At 46.6% G+C, this 20,054-nt stretch overlaps 1 protein-coding gene across 1 annotated transcript in view; it reads left to right on the top strand.

Moving 5' to 3' along the window:
* The window catches only part of trp (transient receptor potential), a 38,568-nt gene extending 19,175 nt beyond the window's left edge, over positions 1 to 19,393 (top strand). The window contains exons 6-17 of the mRNA XM_071666242.1: positions 1,514 to 1,656; positions 2,607 to 2,808; positions 3,298 to 3,468; positions 4,097 to 4,331; positions 4,821 to 4,973; positions 5,330 to 5,582; positions 7,080 to 7,264; positions 10,061 to 10,308; positions 12,986 to 13,153; positions 14,106 to 14,251; positions 15,166 to 15,233; positions 16,295 to 19,393. Coding sequence (XP_071522343.1) covers positions 1,514 to 1,656; positions 2,607 to 2,808; positions 3,298 to 3,468; positions 4,097 to 4,331; positions 4,821 to 4,973; positions 5,330 to 5,582; positions 7,080 to 7,264; positions 10,061 to 10,308; positions 12,986 to 13,153; positions 14,106 to 14,251; positions 15,166 to 15,233; positions 16,295 to 17,628 — 3,306 coding nt within the window. The 3' untranslated portion in view covers positions 17,629 to 19,393. The remainder of the gene's footprint in view (positions 1 to 1,513; positions 1,657 to 2,606; positions 2,809 to 3,297; positions 3,469 to 4,096; positions 4,332 to 4,820; positions 4,974 to 5,329; positions 5,583 to 7,079; positions 7,265 to 10,060; positions 10,309 to 12,985; positions 13,154 to 14,105; positions 14,252 to 15,165; positions 15,234 to 16,294) is intronic.
* Positions 19,394 to 20,054: the final 661 nt, after the last annotated feature.

The raw sequence follows: 20,054 nt of genomic DNA, 5'->3' as shown, positions 1-20,054 counted from the left end.
ATGGGAAGTAGTTACTTTCCTTCGAGTCTAATCTTTTACCAGACGACTGAGTCTAATTTCCAGTGTACTATTTTCCAGGATTATTTTTAGGTATATATATATAAGACTTGATATTGTCCATCATGCTCGTGGACCTTGGTTGGAAAGCTCAGTGCATAAACCATTCTCTATTTGCCAGTCTCACCCGAGACATGATATCCTGGGCCACCAGGATTCGAACCCGGCCATCTGAATGACAGTGAACACTAGGCTATTAGGATTCGAACCCGGGACATATGATTGACAGCCTGCCACTGGGCTATTAAGATTCGAACCCGGGACATATGAATGACAGCCTACCACTGGGCTATTAGGATTCGAACCCGGGACATATGAATGACAGCTTACCACTGGGCTGTTAGGATTCGAACCAAGCCCATCTGAATGACAGCGTACCACTGGGCTCTTAAGATTCGAACCCGGGACATATAAATCACAGCTTACCACTGGGCCACCAGGATTCGAACCCGGGAATTCTGAATGACAGCCTACCACTGGGCTATTAGGATTCGAACCCAGCCCCATCTGAATGACAGCCAATTACCTACCCGCTCGCCTTCGCTAATAGTGTAGCTCTTCTTTGCGTCGTCATCTTCCAGTAGATGCTTCCTGGAGTCTCCACCACACTGCTGGAAACCTGGAATTGCTTCCCTCCCACACTTCCAGCACCGCCCACATTCTTGTTGCATCATCTCTTTCCAGTGTCGTTCCTAAGAATCTTTCGCACGCAGATGTGACGTAGATTTTGCGACAGTCGGTTCTGCGTCACCGAGTGGCTGAGGTCACTTTTTTGGCCTCTGGTCGTTAAGGCTAGACATGGGAGGTCGTATCTTGGAACGACCATCCCACCACCTCCCCTTAACCCCTCTTGGCCACCCTTGTCAGAACTGGTGGTCGTTGGCGTCACCACCACTATCAGTGAGGTCGTAAGTCAAGTCGTACACATGACTGACTGACTCAAGTCGTACACATGACTGACGCAAATCGTGCACATGACTGAGTCAAGTCATACACATGACTGACTCAAGTCGTACACATGACTGACTCAAGTCGTACACATGATTGACTCAAGTCGTACACATGACTGACGCAAGTCGTACACATGACTGACGCAAGTCGTACACATGACTGACTGACTCAAGTCGTACACATGACTGACTCAAGTCGTACACATGATTGACTCAAGTCGTACACATGACTGACTCAAGTCGTACACATGGCTGACTCAAGTCGTACACATGACTGAAAGTCGTACACATGACTGACGCAAGTCGTACACATCTCTCTCATGGCATGTCTCCTTCAGTTCATGGTACCTTCGTCAAGATCAGCGTCACGTTACAGTGCCTATTGAGGTCCCTTCCCTTTTCCCTCCTTCTCCTCTATGACTCTGTTATCACCTCCTCCTCCTCCTCCTAATCCTCCTCCTCCTCCTCCTCCTCTTCTTATCTCTCTTCCTTATCTTTATCGACAGAGCTGGGAGGTGATGACCAGAGACACGGCCACCTTCACCAAGGACATCACGCCCTTGATCCTAGCCGCTCACCACAACAATTACGAGATACTGAAGCTCCTGCTTGATCGAGGGGCGTCCCTTCCCATGCCTCATGACATCAGGTGAGGGCGCGGGGCCACGCACACCCACACTCACCTGAGGGGGTCATGATGAGTCGGTCTGTGGACTCACGGGTTACTCACGCACTCAGGAAATGGATTTAGGACATCAGGGGGAAGAGAGGAAGAGTGGGAGCATTGGCTGTCTTAGATTATCCACCTACACGAAGGAGGAGGTTTGACTCGTGGAAGGCACTGTGCATGGGGGAAATTCATGCACTCATGGACGTGCCCTTAGTACATTACACTTGTAAGGTGCTGAGCTAGAGAGAGTCACCTTAATTATATTAGATTACATTTTAAGTGTCTAAGAGTCACCTTGATTATATTAGACTACATTTTACGTGTCTGTAGATGACCCCTTGAAGTTTGTAAGCCTAAGAAAATTGAATATATGATTGCCGGATGTTAAAACACACACACACACACACACACACACACACACACACACACACGCTGTGAATGCAGTCAGTATACAGAACTTTAAAAGGGTGAATGACAAGAAAAAGGAAAGTTGAAGAGCTGGGGGGGCCCCAGGAGTATAGAACCCCAACTCTTTACAAATAGGTAATTACACACACACACACAAACACATTACTTATAGTGATGGGACAACCCAAATGTATACAGAACACCTCCCCTTTTGCTGTATGTATAGGGAACTCCAGCTAGAAGAAATGTGTTACATGTAGAATCTCCCAAAAAAGTTTCGGTACCCCAGCCCTGAAGTTTTCGAATACTCTAAAACTGGCCGAGCGAGGCTGAAACTACGTAACTTCGCTATCACCCCTGACGTAGTTTAAAGATGCATTAAGGTCACATCGAAGTCAAGTTTTAAGTAATCTCAGTTCGCCACTTGTAGACCATCAGACACATCAAAGTCTCAGGGATACCGATACTTTTTTGGCGGAGTGTAAAGTACTCAGACGAAGGTCGTCTTTCTCCTGTCGCAGATGTGGCTGTGATGAGTGTCTGGTGTCGACGGATGACGACTCCCTCCGTCACTCGCTCTCCAGAATCAACGCCTACAAGGCCCTGGCCTCCCCGTCCCTCATCGCCCTCTCCTCCAAGGATCCAGTACGCACGGCCTTCGAACTGTCTGGCGAGCTACGGCGCCTTCAAAGCATGGAACATGAGTTCAAGACCGAATACGTTGTAAGTATGTGGGGATAAGTGTAAGTACGTTGTAAGTATATATATATATATATATATATATATATATATATATATATATATATATATATATATATATATATATATATATATATCAGTGTTGTCATGGGAATTGACATAAAGTCCTTTGCTTCATTGATCAGAACGTAGAAATTAGCCTTTGTGAATGACAAGAAAACTGTCTTGTATCATTTTGAGCGAGAGGAGAGTCGCGTAGATAATCATTGATGAGGGAGATTAGATTAAGCCATCCATGATTACCCACCAGGAAAATTGTCTCAAAGAGGATGAAGAGTGTATGAATATATCTTTATCTGTGCTTTCCCTAGAACCTTATCTCTCTCTCTCTCTCTCTCTCTCTCTCTCTCTCTCTCTCTCTCTCTCTCTCTCTCTCTCTCTCTCTCTCTCTCTCCTTTATCACCTTTTTTTTCTTTATCTTACGTATCTTTATCTCTCGGTTTCTCCCTGCAGGAGCTTCGTCAGCAGGTGATGAAGTTCGGGATGGAGCTACTGGACCAGACGAGAACCAAGGCGGAACTTTCCATCATGTTGAACTACGACCCTGACGGAGATGTGTGGGAGGAGGGCGAGTCCAACTCCCTGGCTAGACTCAAAATGGCTATCAAGTACTCCCAGAAATCGGTAGGTCTCGGCCACGCCTCTGGTGGTGGTGGGGGAGTCGGGAGGTGGTGGAGAAGGGATTGAGGGATTGGTGTTTAGGGAGGTGGGGTCAGGAGGTGGTGGAGAAGGGATTGAGGGATTGGTGTTGTGGGAGGTGGGGTCAGGAGGTGGAGAAGGCATTGAGGGATTGGTGTTGAGGGAGGTGGAGAAGAGATTGAGGGATTGGAGTTGGAGGAGATGGGGTGTGGGGGGGGGGATGATGATGGGAGTACTTTAAGGGTCCACTCTCAGATACTTCGAGTACACCACGAAGTACATCGAGGTTCCTGAAGTACTTCGGCTCCGCTGCTGGAATACGTTAGCTTTCGGGTCTCAGGTCTGATGTACGGGAGGTTGGTTTGGGTTAGGAGGTGGAGGGGAGGGAAGCTGGAGGGAAAGGGAGGGTTAGGATGTAGGTAGGTAGGTAGGAAGGATGTAGGAAGAGTTGGTCTTTTAGGTTAGGATACCAAATGACTTCATGATCCTAACTGGAAAAGAGATTTTGCTTTCCTACCGATGTAGGAAGACCTCGTCTTCGTCAGGGTGTGACACACACACGTAGAGGAACTATGGTAGTACGACTTTGCGCGTGTCTCTTTCTCTTCACCAGTTCGTCGCGCACCCGAACGTCCAGCAGCTCCTGGGAGCTATTTGGTATGATGGTCTGCCAGGATTCCGACGCAAGAGCATGGTGGGCCAGTGTGTGGAGGTCCTCAAACTGGCCTGCATGTTCCCCGTGTTGTCCCTCTCGTATATGATCAGCCCCGCCTCGGAGAAGGGCAAGTTCATCAAGAAGCCTTTCGTCAAGTTCATCACCCACTGCGCCTCCTACATGTTCTTCCTCAGTGAGTTATCGCTAGGGGTCTGAGGAGAGTGTGAGTGTGTGTGTGTGTGTAGTGAGAGAGAGAAAGGGTGCGTGTAAAGAGGTGTGTGTGTGTCTGTAGTGAGAGGAAGGGTGCGTGCGAAGAGGTGTGTGTGTGGGGGTGTCTGTGTCTGTGTAGGGTGTGAGAGGAAGGGTGCGTGTAAAGAGGAGGTGTGTGTGGGGGTGAAGGGAAGGTGTGATGATACGTAAATGAAGGCTGTGTATCGAAGTGCTGTGGTCTAGACTGTACAAAAGTGATGGTAAATGATGGACAGAGTCATTCCTGCGCATATTTATTGAACAAAGCTTCTTTTTTTTCCTATAAGTTTACCATGACAACAACCAGAACACTAAAGTCATTTCCAGGCCTTAATGTTTCATCTAGAACGAACGTGTCCTTCCTGGAACACACCCTACTGACCCCCAAAATCTTTCTCCTTTCGTTTCTGGTTTTTCATCCGCCACATCGAAGTGCTGTTGGCCCTGGCGTCGCAGAGGATCGAGTACCTTCTGATCCAGTGGTTCGGCAACGCCTGGCTCCAAACCATCCTCGAGGACTGGAGGATGAAGGAGCGAGGATCTCTCCCGGGCATCGTAGAACTCTGCATCATCATGTACGTCGGAAGTAAGTAGAGACCAGGGCAAGGGCTTCGAAGTGAGCAGGTGCTGGAGTGTGGGTAGGTATGTCTTCCAGCCTTCGGAAACATGGGAAATAAATTGCTTTCTTAAAAAACTCGTTTTCTAATACGAGGAAGAGTTCCAGTGTCGCCTTCCATTGAATAAAGTCATCAAAACGTTCCTAATAATAACCCCTTTATTATGCCCTCAATTGAATAAAGTCATCAAAACGTTCGTAAATAACCCCTTCATTATGCCCTCCATCTCTTTGCTTGGCGTCGCATCACCCAGCGACTCCACACTAAAGTAGGCCAGTGTCCCTGAACGTGAGATCTCATATTCCTCCTCCCTCCCACACACAAGGCCTGGTTTGGTCTGAGATCAAATCATTGTGGTCGGACGGGCTCATGGAATACATCAAGGACCTCTGGAACATCGTAGACTACGTGACCAACATGTTCTTCACGACCTGGATCTTGCTAAGGGCCACCTCCTGGTTCCTGGTGCAGCGGGACCTGTGGCAGGGTCTCTGGCCCTACTACCCTCGAGAGATGTGGCATCCCTACGACCCTATGTTGCTCTCCGAGGGTTGCTTCGGTGCTGCCATGATCTTCAGGTGAGGCGAAGTGGTCGGGGTTCGAGTCGAGGCAAGGGGTCGAGTTGCCTACATGCTATCGTCGTCTTTCTCTCTTCTTCTTCTTTTCTTCTTCTTCTTCTTCTTCTTCTTCTTCTTCTTCTTCTTCTTCTTCTTCTTCTTCTTCCTCTTCGTCTTCCTGTTCGTATATTCTTCCTCCTTTTCTTCTCCTCATCCTCCTCTTCTTCTTCCTTCTTCTTTTTCCTCCTCTTCTTCTCCGCTTCTTCGTCCTCCTCATCTTCTTTCTTCCTCTCCTCTTCTTCTTCCTCTCTTTTCCCTCTTGTTCTTCCTTCTCTTCTCCTCTTCTTCTCTCTTCCTCTCCTCTTCTTCCTCCTCCTCTTCCTCTTCCTCCTCCTCTCTCTCGTTCATGGGAACTGCACCTCTGCTTCAAAGTAACTCTGGAACGTAACTTCGTGAAACGTAACCTAATCAGAACCTAACTTGATGGCGCCTTGAGTTATCTTTACACATAAGTAACTTAGAATTAGAATAGTTATAACTCATTTGAACATAGATTTAGATTTTGTGTCTTTTATTACAGGTTTTTTTTTTTTTTTGTCTCTAAAGTTTGTGTAACACACTCTTCAGTACACAGCTCCAACACACTTCTCCAAGAGGGTGACACACTCTTTTACGACGTACTACTCCAACACACTTTTCAGTATGTTGTCTGGCTACCACTTCATAAACACACTTTTCCAGCACGCACTTCAGTACCTTCCCTCATACTGTTCCTACCGTAACGCACTCTCCAACATACTCCAGCAGTACGCTTAAACACATGCCCCAAACAATTGTCCAGTCCCATACCTAACGCACTTTATCCCAGATGGCTCCCTCTCTCTCTACCCATTAATAACACACTCATCATTAATGACACAACGAAATAAACGTATCTTTTGGACACACACACACACACACACACACACACACACACACACACACACACACACACACACACACACAGCACCACGACTAATATAACGCATCTTTAACGCACTTTTACCTCCTCACTCCTCCTCCTCCTCCAGACTTTAAGGTCTGTATAGTGTGTGTATATACATAGTCCTGTGTAAGTCCTCGACAGCTGGTGTATCTGTGTAACTCTGTGTACCTCAGCACAGCTGGTGTATCTGTGTAACTCTGTATAACCCCAGGACAGCTGGTGCATCTATGTCACTCTGTATACCCTCCTGTACAGCCCATGTATCTATGTAACTGTATGTGGCCCCTCTCCTGTACAATCTGTGCATCAGTGTAACTCTGTGTACCCCCTTCTGTGCAGCCCATGTATCTATGTGGCCCCCTCCTGTACAGTCTGTGCATCAGTGTAACTCTGTGTACCCCCTTCTGTGCAGTCTGTGCATCAGTGTAACTCTGTGTACCCCCTTCTGTGCAGTCTGTGCATCAGTGTAACTGTGTACCCCCTTCTGTGCAGTCTGTGCATCAGTGTAACTCTGTGTACCCCCTTCTGTGCAGCTTCCTGAAGCTGGTGCACATCTTCAGTGTGAACCCTCACCTCGGCCCGCTGCAGATCTCACTGGGTCGCATGATCTTCGACATTCTCAAGTTTTTCTTCTTGTACACACTCGTCCTCTTCGCCTTCGGCTGTGGTCAGTTTGGGAGGCGGAACTCTCGCCTTGCATTTTTATTTTTTGGAGGGGGTAGGGGTGTAGATTTGGTTTTGGAGGGGGTAAGGGGTGTAGTAGTTTTGGTTTTGGAGGGGTAGGGGGGTGTATATTTGGTTTTGGACGGGTAGGGGTGTGTATATTTGGTTTTGGAGGGAGTAGGGGTGTAGTTTTGGGGTAAGGGGTGTAGTAGTTTTGGTTTTGGAGGGGTAGGGGGGTGTATATTTGGTTTTGGACGGGTAGGGGTGTGTATATTTGGTTTTGGAGGGAGTAGGGGTGTAGTTTTGGTTTTGGAGGGGGTAAGGGGTGTAGTAGTTTTGGTTTTGGAGGGGGTAGGGGGTGTAGATTTGGTTTTGGAGGGAGTAGGGGTGTAGATTTGGTTTTGGAGGGGGTAGGGGGGTGTAGTTTTGGTTTTGGAGGGATAGGGGGTGTAGTTTTGGTTTTGGAGGGGGTAGGAGTGTAGTTTTGGTTTTGGAGGGGGTAAGGGGTGTAGTAGTTTTGGTTTTGGAGGGGGTAGGGGGTGTAGATTTGGTTTTGGAGGGAGTAGGGGTGTATATTTGGTTTTGGAGGGGGTAGGGGGGTGTAGTTTTGGATTTGGAGGGGGTAGGGGTGTAGATTTGGTTTTGGAGGGGTAAGGGGTGTAGTTTTGGTTTTGGAGTGGGTAGGGGTGTAGACTTGGTTTTAGAGGGGGTAAGGGGGGTGTAGTTTTGGTTTTGGAGGGGTAGGGGGTGTAGATTTAGTTTTGGAGGGGGTAAGGGGGTGTAGATTTGGTTTTAGAGGGGGTAGCGGTGTGTAGCTAGCTTTGGTTTTGGAGGGGGAGGGGTAGCTTTGGTTTTGGAGGAAGGGGGTAGCTTTGGAGGGATGTTTCCTGCATTGGAGGGGCTTTTCCCTTTCTTTGGAGGGAACTGTCTCTTTTAAAGGGAATCCCCCCTCCCCCTCCCCTCCATCATGTATTATTCGTATAGTTCATCTTTTTCCCACATTTTCTTTAATGTATGTATCGTTTTTCCCATTTTCTTAATCGTATCAATGTTTTCCGTTTTCTTCGAGCAATGGTTTTCCCTTTTTCTTTGCCTTGCTCTTGCTTTTTTTCCTCATTTTCTTCACGTATTATAGGATAAGACCATCTCATTTTCTCAGCATTATATTTCCCATTTTCTCCACGCAATATATGACCTTCCCATCTTCTTCACGTATTGTATACCCTTCCCATTTTCTTATGTCTTTTTTTCCGTTTTCTTTACATCGTCTCTTCCATGTTATCTTTATCTGTTCCCCGTCAACCTCCCGTATCAATCTGTTCCACCTTCCCGTATGTTCATCTGTTCCACCTTCCCGTATGTTCATCTGTTCCACCTTCCCGTATGTTCATCTGTTCCACCTTCCCGTATGTTCATCTGTTCCACCTTCCCGTATGTTCAACTGTTCCACCTTCCCGTATGTTCATCTGTTCCACCTTCCCGTATGTTCATCTGTTCCACCTTCCCGTATGTTCAACTGTTCCACCTTCCCGTATGTTCATCTGTTCCACCTTCCCGTATGTTCATCTGTTCCACCTTCCCGTATGTTCAACTGTTCCACCTTCCCGTATGTTCATCCATTCCACCTATCCTGTATGTTCAACTGTTCCACCTTCCCGTATGTCCATCTGTTCCACCTTCCCTTATGTTCAAATGTTCCACCTTCCCGTATGTTCCACTGTTCCATCTTTCCGTATGTCCATCTGTTCCACCTTTCCGTATGTTCATCCATTCCACCTATCCTGTATGTTCAACTGTTCCACCTTCCCGTATGTTCCACTGTTCCACCTATCCCATATGTTCACCTATTCCACCTTGGGGTTTTTCAGGGGGTTAAACCTTCCCGTATTTTCAACTTTTTTCCAACCCCCCCGTAAGAATTTTTTTTTCCCCTTTTCCAACCATTGAGGGAAAAAGGAAAAAGAGAAATCCATTTCCAAAACCCTTAGGGAACTTTAAATTTTTTTCTTTTCCCCTTTTAAAAATTTAATGTTCCCCCTTTTGTTAATTTTTCCCATTTTTTTTTATTGTATTTCTTTGGCCCCCTTTAAGCACCCCCCTTTCCCTTTTCAACTTTTCCATTCCCTTAGGGGGGGTTCCTGCCCCCTTGTATTTTTTGTTCCCCTTCCCTTTTCCCTTTTTCCATTTTCCCGAAGGGTTCTTGGGAAATTTCCCCGAATTTTCCTTTCCCCCCCAAAAAAACCCTTTTTAAATGTTTTTGGTTGTTTTTTTTTGAGAATTTGGTTCCCATTGAGGCCTTTTCCCCCCCCTTTTCCCATCTTTTCCATTCCCCCTCGGGTTCCCCCTTCCGACCAACCACCACCTTTGTTCCGGCCCCCTTTCCCAAGTTCTCTTTCCCCTTTCCGTTGTTTCTTTCCCACCTTCCCTTGAAACCTTCCACCATTCCGGGATTTTAAAATGTTCCCCCCCCGTATTTCCTTTTCCACCCCCCTTTATGTTCTCCTTCCAACCTACCCTGATGTTTTTTCCAAATTCCTACAACCAGATCCATGTGAGTACCACGGCGGCGAGGACCTACCTGCCGAAGGGTGCGGGGTGTGTCTCTCTCTCTCGTGGAAAGAGGAGGGAGTTTCGGGGGGGGGGAAAAAAGGGGAGAGGAGTTTTTCCCGAACTGCCTTGTCTTCGTTCTGGGACGCCTCTCGTGGCCCAGTGGCATTGGTAGGTAGGTGGCCAAAGGGCGGCGCGATACGGGACGATGGTCTAACATATTTTTTTCCTTTTGGAATCGTCGACCATCGAAATTGATTTTCCCTCCTTTAAATGGTTTTCTTTGGGGTTTTAAAAACAATTTGGGAAAAATGCCCCATTGTTTTTTCTCTCTCTTTTTCTTCCTTCCTTCATAGCCTGTTTGAGACCTCCCAGTCCCTCTTCTGGGCCTCCTTCGGCCTCGTCGAACTGGACGCCTTCGAACTCACGGGCGTCAGCAGCTTTACCAGGTTCTGGGCCATGTTGATGTTCGGCTCGTATTCCGTCATCAATGTCATCGTTCTCCTCAACCTTCTCATTGCTATGATGTCCAACTCGTACAACATCATCTCGGTGGGTGTCGCGCCTCCTCTTCCATATATATCCCTCTCTCTCCTGCTGCTGCTGCTGCTGCTTCTCCTCCTCCCGTTGAGGGGTACGTCCACTGAACTACGTGGGGAAGTCCCCGGAGGTTTGGTTCCTGCTGCTGCCTCCATGAACGCTAAGCTGCTTTCTTTTGTTATTATTATTATTCTTGGTAACGTTGACGCGTGTTCCAACCCTTGGCTGTGGCTACCGCGCGTCTTGCTTCGTCTTCCACCTCGCTAAAAGTAAACTGGATGACGCCCAACCACTGTGCTGTGACGACATGATAATAGCAAAATGAACAAATGAATTCAAAAGATGTTACAGTTATAGATTGACGCCAGAGTTCTGTCTCTCTGTGTCTGTCTGTCTGTCTCTCTGGTGTATTATCAATGGGAGATTTCAATTAGATACTTTGTTTGTGAATTTTGCTATGGTTGGCGATCATATATGATATATATATATCTTTTGGGATTAAGATAATGCCAAGCTTGGCTCGATGAATTTCTGCCCCTTCTGTCGTGCGACCATAAAGCTGGTACTCCCATCTATGGCCTACAGTGTTCTGTGCCATAGAGGTGCCCTCCAGCTCCATATATTTTTGCTCTCTCTCTCTCTGTATAGATTGATCGCGTCGCAACCTTATCTTGGACTGGCTTCATTGAGACGGATGTCAGCCTAGCTTGAGACGTTCCCATCGCGTCCCTTTTCCCCCTTTTGCTGTGTACGTTATCATCGCTGGCACCCTTGTGGTACGACTGTGTACGACCCCTCAGAGCATGACTGTGCACGGCCCATCAGAGTACGACTGTGTATCCCTGGAGCACAGACGGTCTGACCTTTTGAACACGACCGTACGACCTTCGTAATGCCTTGACCTTTGATCTGGAAATGAAAAGGCCAGGTTATTATGGGCCCAAAAGGTCGTACCGTGGTTATGTAAGGTCGTACCGTCGTGATGATGGTGGGTCGTACCGTCGTGGTGATGGTGGGTCGTACCGTCGTGGTGATGGTGGTTCGTACCGTCGTGTTCAAGGGTGACAGGTCATTAGATATGCATAATAAGGTGCCCCCCAAACTGCTGATGTTGGATGGAAATTACTTCCCATCTCAACTACATCTGGATCTTGCTTGCTTAATACTCTCTCGTCATCTCAATAATGACTCAGTTAAACTTCTAAGTTCATTTATTGTTCAACTATTGTTCAATCCATATTATTAGCATATATGTTCTTTATGTCTCAGATATCAACACTGTAACACGTATCTCTTTACCTTACAGACCTTTTGTATTTTTATACACACACACACACACATGGACTCAGCCTCCGTGGTGTAGTGGTTAGTGCTGCGACCCACGAAGCTTCTCTTCCTGGGTTCGACTCCCCACATCACAGACATCAACACAAAGGCCGTAAACCAATGACACGCCCTCACAACACATACTGGAATTAATTTCGAACAAATCCAAAAAAAAATATACCTCGAAATTTTTTTACGAACAACTCGTTGACTCCATCCTAAATCACGCCTCACCTGCAAGGTCAGCTTGATAACTTCCCCCAACACAGCAACACCTGCACAGCAAAACAAAGTGATTTCCAATACAATAACACTCGAGTACGATCATCATCCATGTCTATGCCAAAGGTTTAACCCCGCTTCCACCCAGACTACTATAAAACGAAGTGGATTCCGTATAGGAAAACAGAGAGTGGGTATTAGAATGGGATTGTATCCGACTGGCCTTCACATACGAGCAGGGGTTCCACAAGGCTCAGTCCTGGGTCTTATACTGTTTTGGAAACAGAACTTGCCTGGGAAAAATACCGTCATTTACCGATAATGTGACCCACTGTCTAATGTGACCCACTATCTAAAGATTCAGAGAGATTGATTTAGACCAACTGATTAAGTGGTCAGAGGTGTGGCACGTGGATTGCAACGTCGACTGATGCAGAGGCAATGCAACTTGGCACCAGAACGGTAAACCACAAGTACAAAAAAACCATTGCTGGAGTAAGGAAGAGAAGGATCTTAGACTGTTTCTTAGCAGTGAAGTAAGCTAAGGAATACAATGCCTCTCTGCATACAATCAAGTCAACAGGTAGGTTCGGATTCACAGCTAGAAGTGTAAATTGAATGATATAGGATTCAATACTTTGTCTTCAAATCATCTTCGCCAGATCTCTTCTTTCGAATACGGCTGTTTAGTTCTACTCGTCAAAACCTGACCCAATGTGAAGCAAATCTAGAGTGAATTGAGAGAGGAGTAACCATGCTAATTCCTTTACTCGGAAATAAACCTTTTCAAGGAGGGAAACAATAAGACAATCTAAGATTATTTGAGATAAACATAGACTCCAAGGTTGGATGAAAGCTTTTGAAAATACATAATTACATTCACCAGTAATACCACACTAGTACACGACCATAACATCACCACAACACGACCCCATCTCCAGTACCAAGCCCACCAGTACATCACCACACCTTCAGTACCACACCGCCCTTTCACCAGTACACTACCACACCTCCATTGCCACCAGTACCACAACACCTTTTCCCCAGTACACTACCACACCTCCAGTGCCACCAGTACACCACTACCACAGCACCAGTTCTCCCCCGCTAACTACCCCTCCCGCTACTTGTGGTTGTACAGGGTCGTTCGGACACAGAGTGGAAGTTCGCGAGGACCAAACTGTGGCTGAGTTACTTCGAGGATGGGGCGACTGTGCCCCCGCCCTTCAACATCATCCCTACTGTGAAGGGGACGCTGAAGGCCCTGGGCATGGGCAAGAGGAAAGTCCGGGGGTCCTTCAAGGCTAAGGTGGGTGACCCGCCGGCAGGAAACGACCCGGTGTTATTCCCCCATTGAGGCAAATGAAATTATCTTGCATATCATTAATTCTATTCAAGTCAGGTTAAGTGATTATAGTACATTGAAGTACATGTAGATTGATATATATCTTCGTATAGTATCTTGTGGTCGTCAGTGAAACAGGACACATAAACAGTCAACGGTCGTCAATAGTTTATATATATATATATATATATATATATATATATATATATATATATGATAATCTTCAAACCAGACGCCATTATGGTCTCATGGTGAGGCATGAGAAGGGCCTGGTTAATGTCCCCCCCTCCATATGTGCTTAATGCCCCTCCCTGCCTGGTTAATGCCCCTCCCTGCCTGGTTAACGCCCCTCCCTGCCTGGTTAATGCCCCTCCCTGCCTGGTTAACGCCCCTCCCTGCCTGGTTAACGCCCCTCCCTACCTGGTTAAAGCCCCTCCCTGCCTGGTTAATGCCCCTCCCTACCTGGTTAATGCCCCTCCCTACCTGGTTAATGCCCCTCCCTACCTGGTTAACGCCCCTCCCTACCTGGTTAACGCCCCTCCCTGCCTGGTTAACGCCCCTCCCTGCCTGGTTAATGCCCCTCCCTGCCTGGTTAACGCCCCTCCCTGCCTGGTTAATGCCCCTCCCTGCCTGGTTAACGCCCCTCCCTGCCTGGTTAATGCCCCTCCCTACCTGGTTAATGCCCCTCCCTACCTGGTTAACGCCCCTCCCTACCTGGTTAATGCCCCTCCCTGCCTGGTTAACGCCCCTCCCTGCCTGGTTAATGCCCCTCCCTACCTGGTTAACGCCCCTCCCTGCCTGGTTAACGCCCCTCCCTGCCTGGTTAACGCCCCTCCCTGCCTGGTTAACGCCCCTCCCTACCTGGTTAACGCCCCTCCCTGCCTGGTTAACGCCCCTCGTGCCTCTCCCCCGACAGTCCCGGAAGATGGCGGAGCAGAAACACATGAATGTGATGCGATTGTTGGTGCGACGTTACATCACGGAGCAGCAGAGGAAGGCTGACGAGAAGGGCGTCACTGAGGACGACATCAACGAAGTCAAGCAGGACATCTCCACCTTCAGGTGATCTCTCTCTCTCTCTCTCTCTCTCTCTCTCTCTCTCTCTCTCTCTCTCTCTCTCTCTCTCTCTCTCTCTCTCTCTATTCATTTGCCTTTTGGATCATGTCGTGTCTGTGTTTGTGTCTTTCTGTGTGTGTATGTGTGTGTGTGTGTGTGTTTGTGTGTGTCTGTGAGTGTGTGTGTGTATGTGTGTGTCTGTGTATCTGTGTGTTTGTGTCTGTGTGTATATGTGTGTGTGTGTGTGTCTGTGAGTGTGTCTGTGTCTGTGTGTGTCTGTGTGTGTGTGTGTCTGTTGGTTTCGCTGTTTCAGTGATCAGTCAACATATCCTGTACATAAATCGTCATCTCATAACAACACAAACTATCGTGAGGTCCAGTTACTTCACTTTATTTCTATCTATTCTTTTATTCCATTTCTAAGTAAGGGAATTGCAAGTGAATGGTGATGTGTTTGTTGATTAACTGCTGACGATTGTTTAGGTATGGCTCATCAGCATCTAATTACTCCTTTAATCCTTTAATCTTTCGTCCAAATTAGTAATAGATAAACTTTACTGTCTTTTCATATTTGCATAATGTCGATTTAACATATTGTGGGCTACACATTTTGATTCATTTAGAAATTGCAGGCTATGTACTTTTCATCTATATATAACTGATTAAACATCTTGTCTTATTTACATCTTGTCATGTTTACATATTAATGGCTATACATCTTGTCATATTTACATATTGATGGCCATACATCTTGTCATATTTACATATTGATGGCTATACATCTTGTCATATTTACATATTGATGGCTATACATCTTGTCATATTTACATATTGACGGCCATACATCTTGTCATTTTCAAACTGAAGGCTTTGCAGTTTGTCAGAATTTACATACTTCCCTTTCTCTTATCTTTTTCCAGATATGAACTGATCGATATTCTCAAGAACAACGGAATGAACACTTCGATGGTGAACGCCGGTGACACATGTAAGGAACAGATTGAACAGGTGTTCTTCTTAAGTAGATATTAAGTTCAGGAACTGGGTGGAGACTGCTAGTGGAGGGAGATGAGGGAGGGTGGAAGGGGGTTACTCGGGTTTGGTAACACTGGTAGCCGATGGGAGTCCCCAGTTCATGCTGGTAACACTGGGGCATGTGGTAAATGGATGTAATAGAGGTGATACTTGCAGCTCAATGTTGGAAATAGGCTATATGATAGTTACGTAGGAGGAGGGATGTGTGTGCTAATTAAGTGGAGTACGGAGCAGGTACAGACTGTGGAAATGGGATAGGCAAAAACAGGTGAAAATAGGTTACGGTCATCGAAAACTGGGATTTGAATCGAAACGAGAAAGAAAAAAAAATGTGGAAGATGAACAAAGGAACTTAAGTGAACGAAGGGACAGAGAGGAAGTTTGATTATGTGAACATTCACTTTGTGAATTACGTTACACGGATCAGAGGCGTGAGGAAAAGGTGAACATGCAGAAATGGATAGGATAGGAGAGGAAACTGACAGGAATAGATGGAGGATGAAGGTATGGGATAGTCTTGTGAGAAAGGTGAATAAGGCTAGTGTATTTAGATGGTCGACATGGGGCGTCAGTGTTAAACTAAACTATGCCTTTTTGTATGCCAAGACGAACATAGGTGCAGAAGAAGTGATCAACGAGTCATACATATAAAGTCAAGTATTCAACCACAAACCTGTTTGGTGTTAGTGTTGTTGTTTGGTTGAAGGAACTGGTGTCCATGATGAGCCATGAGCGACGGTGGTCTGGTTGTGTGTAGGTCTGGTGTGTGTGTGTGTAAGATGTAGGGCAGTAGCCCCCAGCATGTGTAGGGCAGTAGCCCCCAGCATGTGTAGGGCAGTAGCCCCCCTAACGTGTGTAGATATATCCTTCTGCAGTTAGCTTGGTGTAGAGGAAGGTGGAAAGGTGATTCCAGACAATGACTGATGGAGTTTTCTCTCTCTCTCTCTCTCTCTCTCTCTCTCTCTCTCTCTCTCTCTCTCTCTCTCTCTCTCTCTCTCTCTCCCCGACTTGCAGCTGTGGTTGGCAAGAAGGGACGAGCGATGGAGAGGCGTTTGATGAAGGGCTTCAACATAGGCCTGGTGGAGGGCCTGATGACCGAGATCCTCACCAGCGACAAGAAACCGAAGAACATCTTCGGCAAGTTGGCCCGCGCCATCGGCAAGAAGAAGAAGGAGGACTGGAACGCCAAGGTCTCCAGGGCCTCCCTGCGGAAGGACCAGATCGGGTCGTCGGAAACGAGTCTCAAGAGATCCCAAACCTCTATCAGGAGGAGGATTCAGTACGAAAATGAAATCCTCCTCAAGTCACTCAACCCTGACAGCATCGTCGAGTACAACCCGAACTTGGAGAAGTACTCACCCACCACGCGCGTCGCCTACGCCAAGTTCAAGGTCACGACCCTCAAGAAGGAGAAGGAGAAGGCGATCGCCGAGGGCAAGAAGGCCGTGACGCAGCAGAAGGCGTCCACGGCCAACCAGGGACTCGAGACGGAGAAGAAACAAGAGGCGGCCAATAGACAGTTCCAGTCGAGAACCCCATCGCCTCAGCCCAGACCTGGGGACACCCAGGGTCCCAAGACTGGACCTTCCAGACCCCAGGCACCTGGTGGTCAAGGCCCCAAACCACCTGGTGGCCTAGGCCCCAAGCCACCTGGTGGTCAAGGCCCCAAACCACCTGCAAGCCAGGTCCCCAAACCACCAGCAAGCCAGGTCCCTAAGCCATCTGCTGGCCAGGGCCCTAAACCATCCGCTGGCCAGGGCCCCAAGCCACCTGCAAGCCAGGGCCCCAAGCCACCTGCAAGCCAGGGCCCCAAACCACCTGGCAGCGGTGCCCTGAAGACCTCTGACCCTCCTAAGTCGGTCAAGATCAACGAGTTGCCGGCCACCGCAGCGCCGCCGAAGGTGTCGACGGGCGGCGGTCCAGGGAGGGTGGTCGTTCCTGCCGCCTTCCAGCAACACGGAGGCCAGATACAGGTGGCCGCTCCCCCACCTCGCTCCAGGCCGCCGCCCAAGCGGATCCAAGCGTCTGGACCCATCGCCCCTCCTCCTCCGTCGCATCCTCCTCCAGTCGTCCCTCAGAGCCCCTCCCGCGCCCCTCCTGGCGTGCCTAAGAGCCCTACCCACGCCCCTCCTAGCGTGCCTAAGAGTCCTACCCACGCCCCTCCTGGCGTGCCTAAGCCTCCGCCTAAAGTATCCTTGACCCCAGCCACTCCGACCCCAGGGTCAGCCTCCGGACGTAGCTCACCAGCTCCCTCTCGCTCCCCGTCACCCACGGGGAGACACTCCCCTGAACCCATTCCCTCCGGCAAGTCAACTGTGACTGGGCAGGTAAGAACAGGCTGGTTGTAGGAGGAGGGAGAGGCCCTTCGTTCGTTCCCCCTCCCCACAGCCGGGCCACAGACCCAAGATGGCCGCGCCATAACCTTCCAAGGTTATAAATTACCTGAATTTCAAACTCCCCGGGGTTTCGCGCGTTCGATTGAACGCGCCAAGCGTTCCCCTCGTTGCCCACGGCGTTCAGGCGTTGTTGTGAACGCCGGCCACAGCGTTCCAGAACGCAAGCGAGTCTCGTGCAGGAAGACTGAAGACTACAATTACATTTGGCGATTCCAATGGTATCTCAATGTCATTTAGAGATTTGAAAGGAAAAACCAATTCTTTTTTCCCCTTACAACCTAACTTGTTGTGTATCCACAAGAACATAATACTGTACAATGAAAATAATTTATCTATTTTCTCTGGTCACTGAATAATAATTATTCTTTCAGTAATATATTACTTTGCTGTTGTCCACATTCGAATTCTAGTGTTACATCGAAAGATAATTGACAGACATCAAGGCTTTACGTAGAAGTAAGGCACAGTTTACCTCGAGTTATACCTTGACCTAGTCTGCTCAAGGTCTACCTTGACCCAGACTGCTCAAGGTCTACCTTGACAGAGGTTTTGACAGAATTCTTGGGCATATAATTGTTTTATTAATATATATGACAACAGGATTGCTTTATTGGAGAATAATTTGCCAATCTCGTCTGGTTGTGTTTAGATAAAGAACAGTTTTACCCTTGTTTGTTTATATATATATATATATATATATATATATATATATATATATATATATATATATATATATATATATATATATATATATATATATATTCCTATGAGTCCACGGGAAAAATGAAATACGATAAGTTCCCAAGTGCACTCTCGTGTAATAATCACATCATATATATATATATATATATATATATATATATATATATATATATATATATATATATATATTGCATGCCATAACCAATGCAAAGACGTAGACAACACCTAAACTGCACATACAGAACACAATGTTCAGCTGCGAATGTTTCATTGAATTATGAATGTGCCTTACCTTGATACCGGTAGTAATATTTATCTCTAATTATCTAAGTCATGTACGGAGAACAGGTTCTTCTATAGTATTATATACCTCTATAATATTATTTTGTACTTTTACACTGATGTCCATAGATTAATTACTGAATATTCAAGTAGCGAACCATTGTAATTTACACATTAGAATGTGAAGTCGGGAAAAAATCGTTCACATTCGAATGAAGGCGTTGGTGGTTCCTCTATGACGTCACAGCCGTCCTGTCATTGGCCACCTTTGGACCCAATGACAATTCGCTGCGAGTAGAGAGTGTACACGATTACGTCATAGCTTCCCCATCAATATGACTCAATTTTTCAGCCAATTAGAATAACTCGTTTGAATGAAAATACACATAATCTTCCCTGTAGTTTGAATTACTGCAATTCTTTACTATTCATTTACTATTACTTAAGCAAGAATCAATTATACATTTACGAATTAATCAGGTATAAATTTATTGTTTTGATTTAATTTTTAGATATGAAAGATGTAGTCTGTTAACCATTAGGCATTTTCTTTTTTCATAGAAAACAAGAAGTTTCAAATGTCATAAATTTATGTATGTATATATATTTATAATGTATTTATGTACATATTAGGATTTATTGTAAAAAAAAAAAAGAAAAGGAAAAATTAAATATACTTTGCCCAGCGACCTCACATATGTACACACTTCATAAATAAACAAAATACGATGAATTTCCTTGTTTTTTTGTTTGTCAGAATTTTTTTAGTACACAAACTTTTCTCAAGATTCTTTATATATATATATATATATAAGAGCAAGGTTATTAGGTACAGTAGGGGTGAGGGTCAAGTCAATTGGGAGGTGAGTTTGAATGGAGAAAAACTGGAGGAAGTGAAGTGTTTTAGATATCTGGGAGTGGATCTGTCAGCGGATGGAACCATGGAAGCGGAAGTGGATCATAGGGTGGGGGAGGGGGCGAAAATTTTGGGAGCCTTGAAAAATGTGTGGAAGTCGAGAACACTATCTCGGAAAGCAAAAATGGGTATGTTTGAGGGAATAGTGGTTCCAACAATGTTGTATGGTTGCGAGGCGTGGGCTATGGATAGAGATGTGCGCAGGAGGATGGATGTGCTGGAAATGAGATGTTTGAGGACAATGTGTGGTGTGAGGTGGTTTGATCGAGTAAGTAACGTAAGGGTAAGAGAGATGTGTGGAAATAAAAAGAGCGTGGTTGAGAGAGCAGAAGAGGGTGTTTTGAAATGGTTTGGGCACATGGAGAGAATGAGTGAGGAGAGATTGACCAAGAGGATATATGTGTCGGAGGTGGAGGGAACGAGGAGAAGAGGGAGACCAAATTGGAGGTGGAAAGATGGAGTGAAAAAGATTTTGTGT

This window comes from Panulirus ornatus, chromosome 11, assembly GCF_036320965.1.
Source record: "Panulirus ornatus isolate Po-2019 chromosome 11, ASM3632096v1, whole genome shotgun sequence".
Classification (NCBI taxonomy): domain Eukaryota; kingdom Metazoa; phylum Arthropoda; class Malacostraca; order Decapoda; family Palinuridae; genus Panulirus; species Panulirus ornatus.
This window is presented reverse-complemented; position numbering and strand designations above follow the sequence as displayed.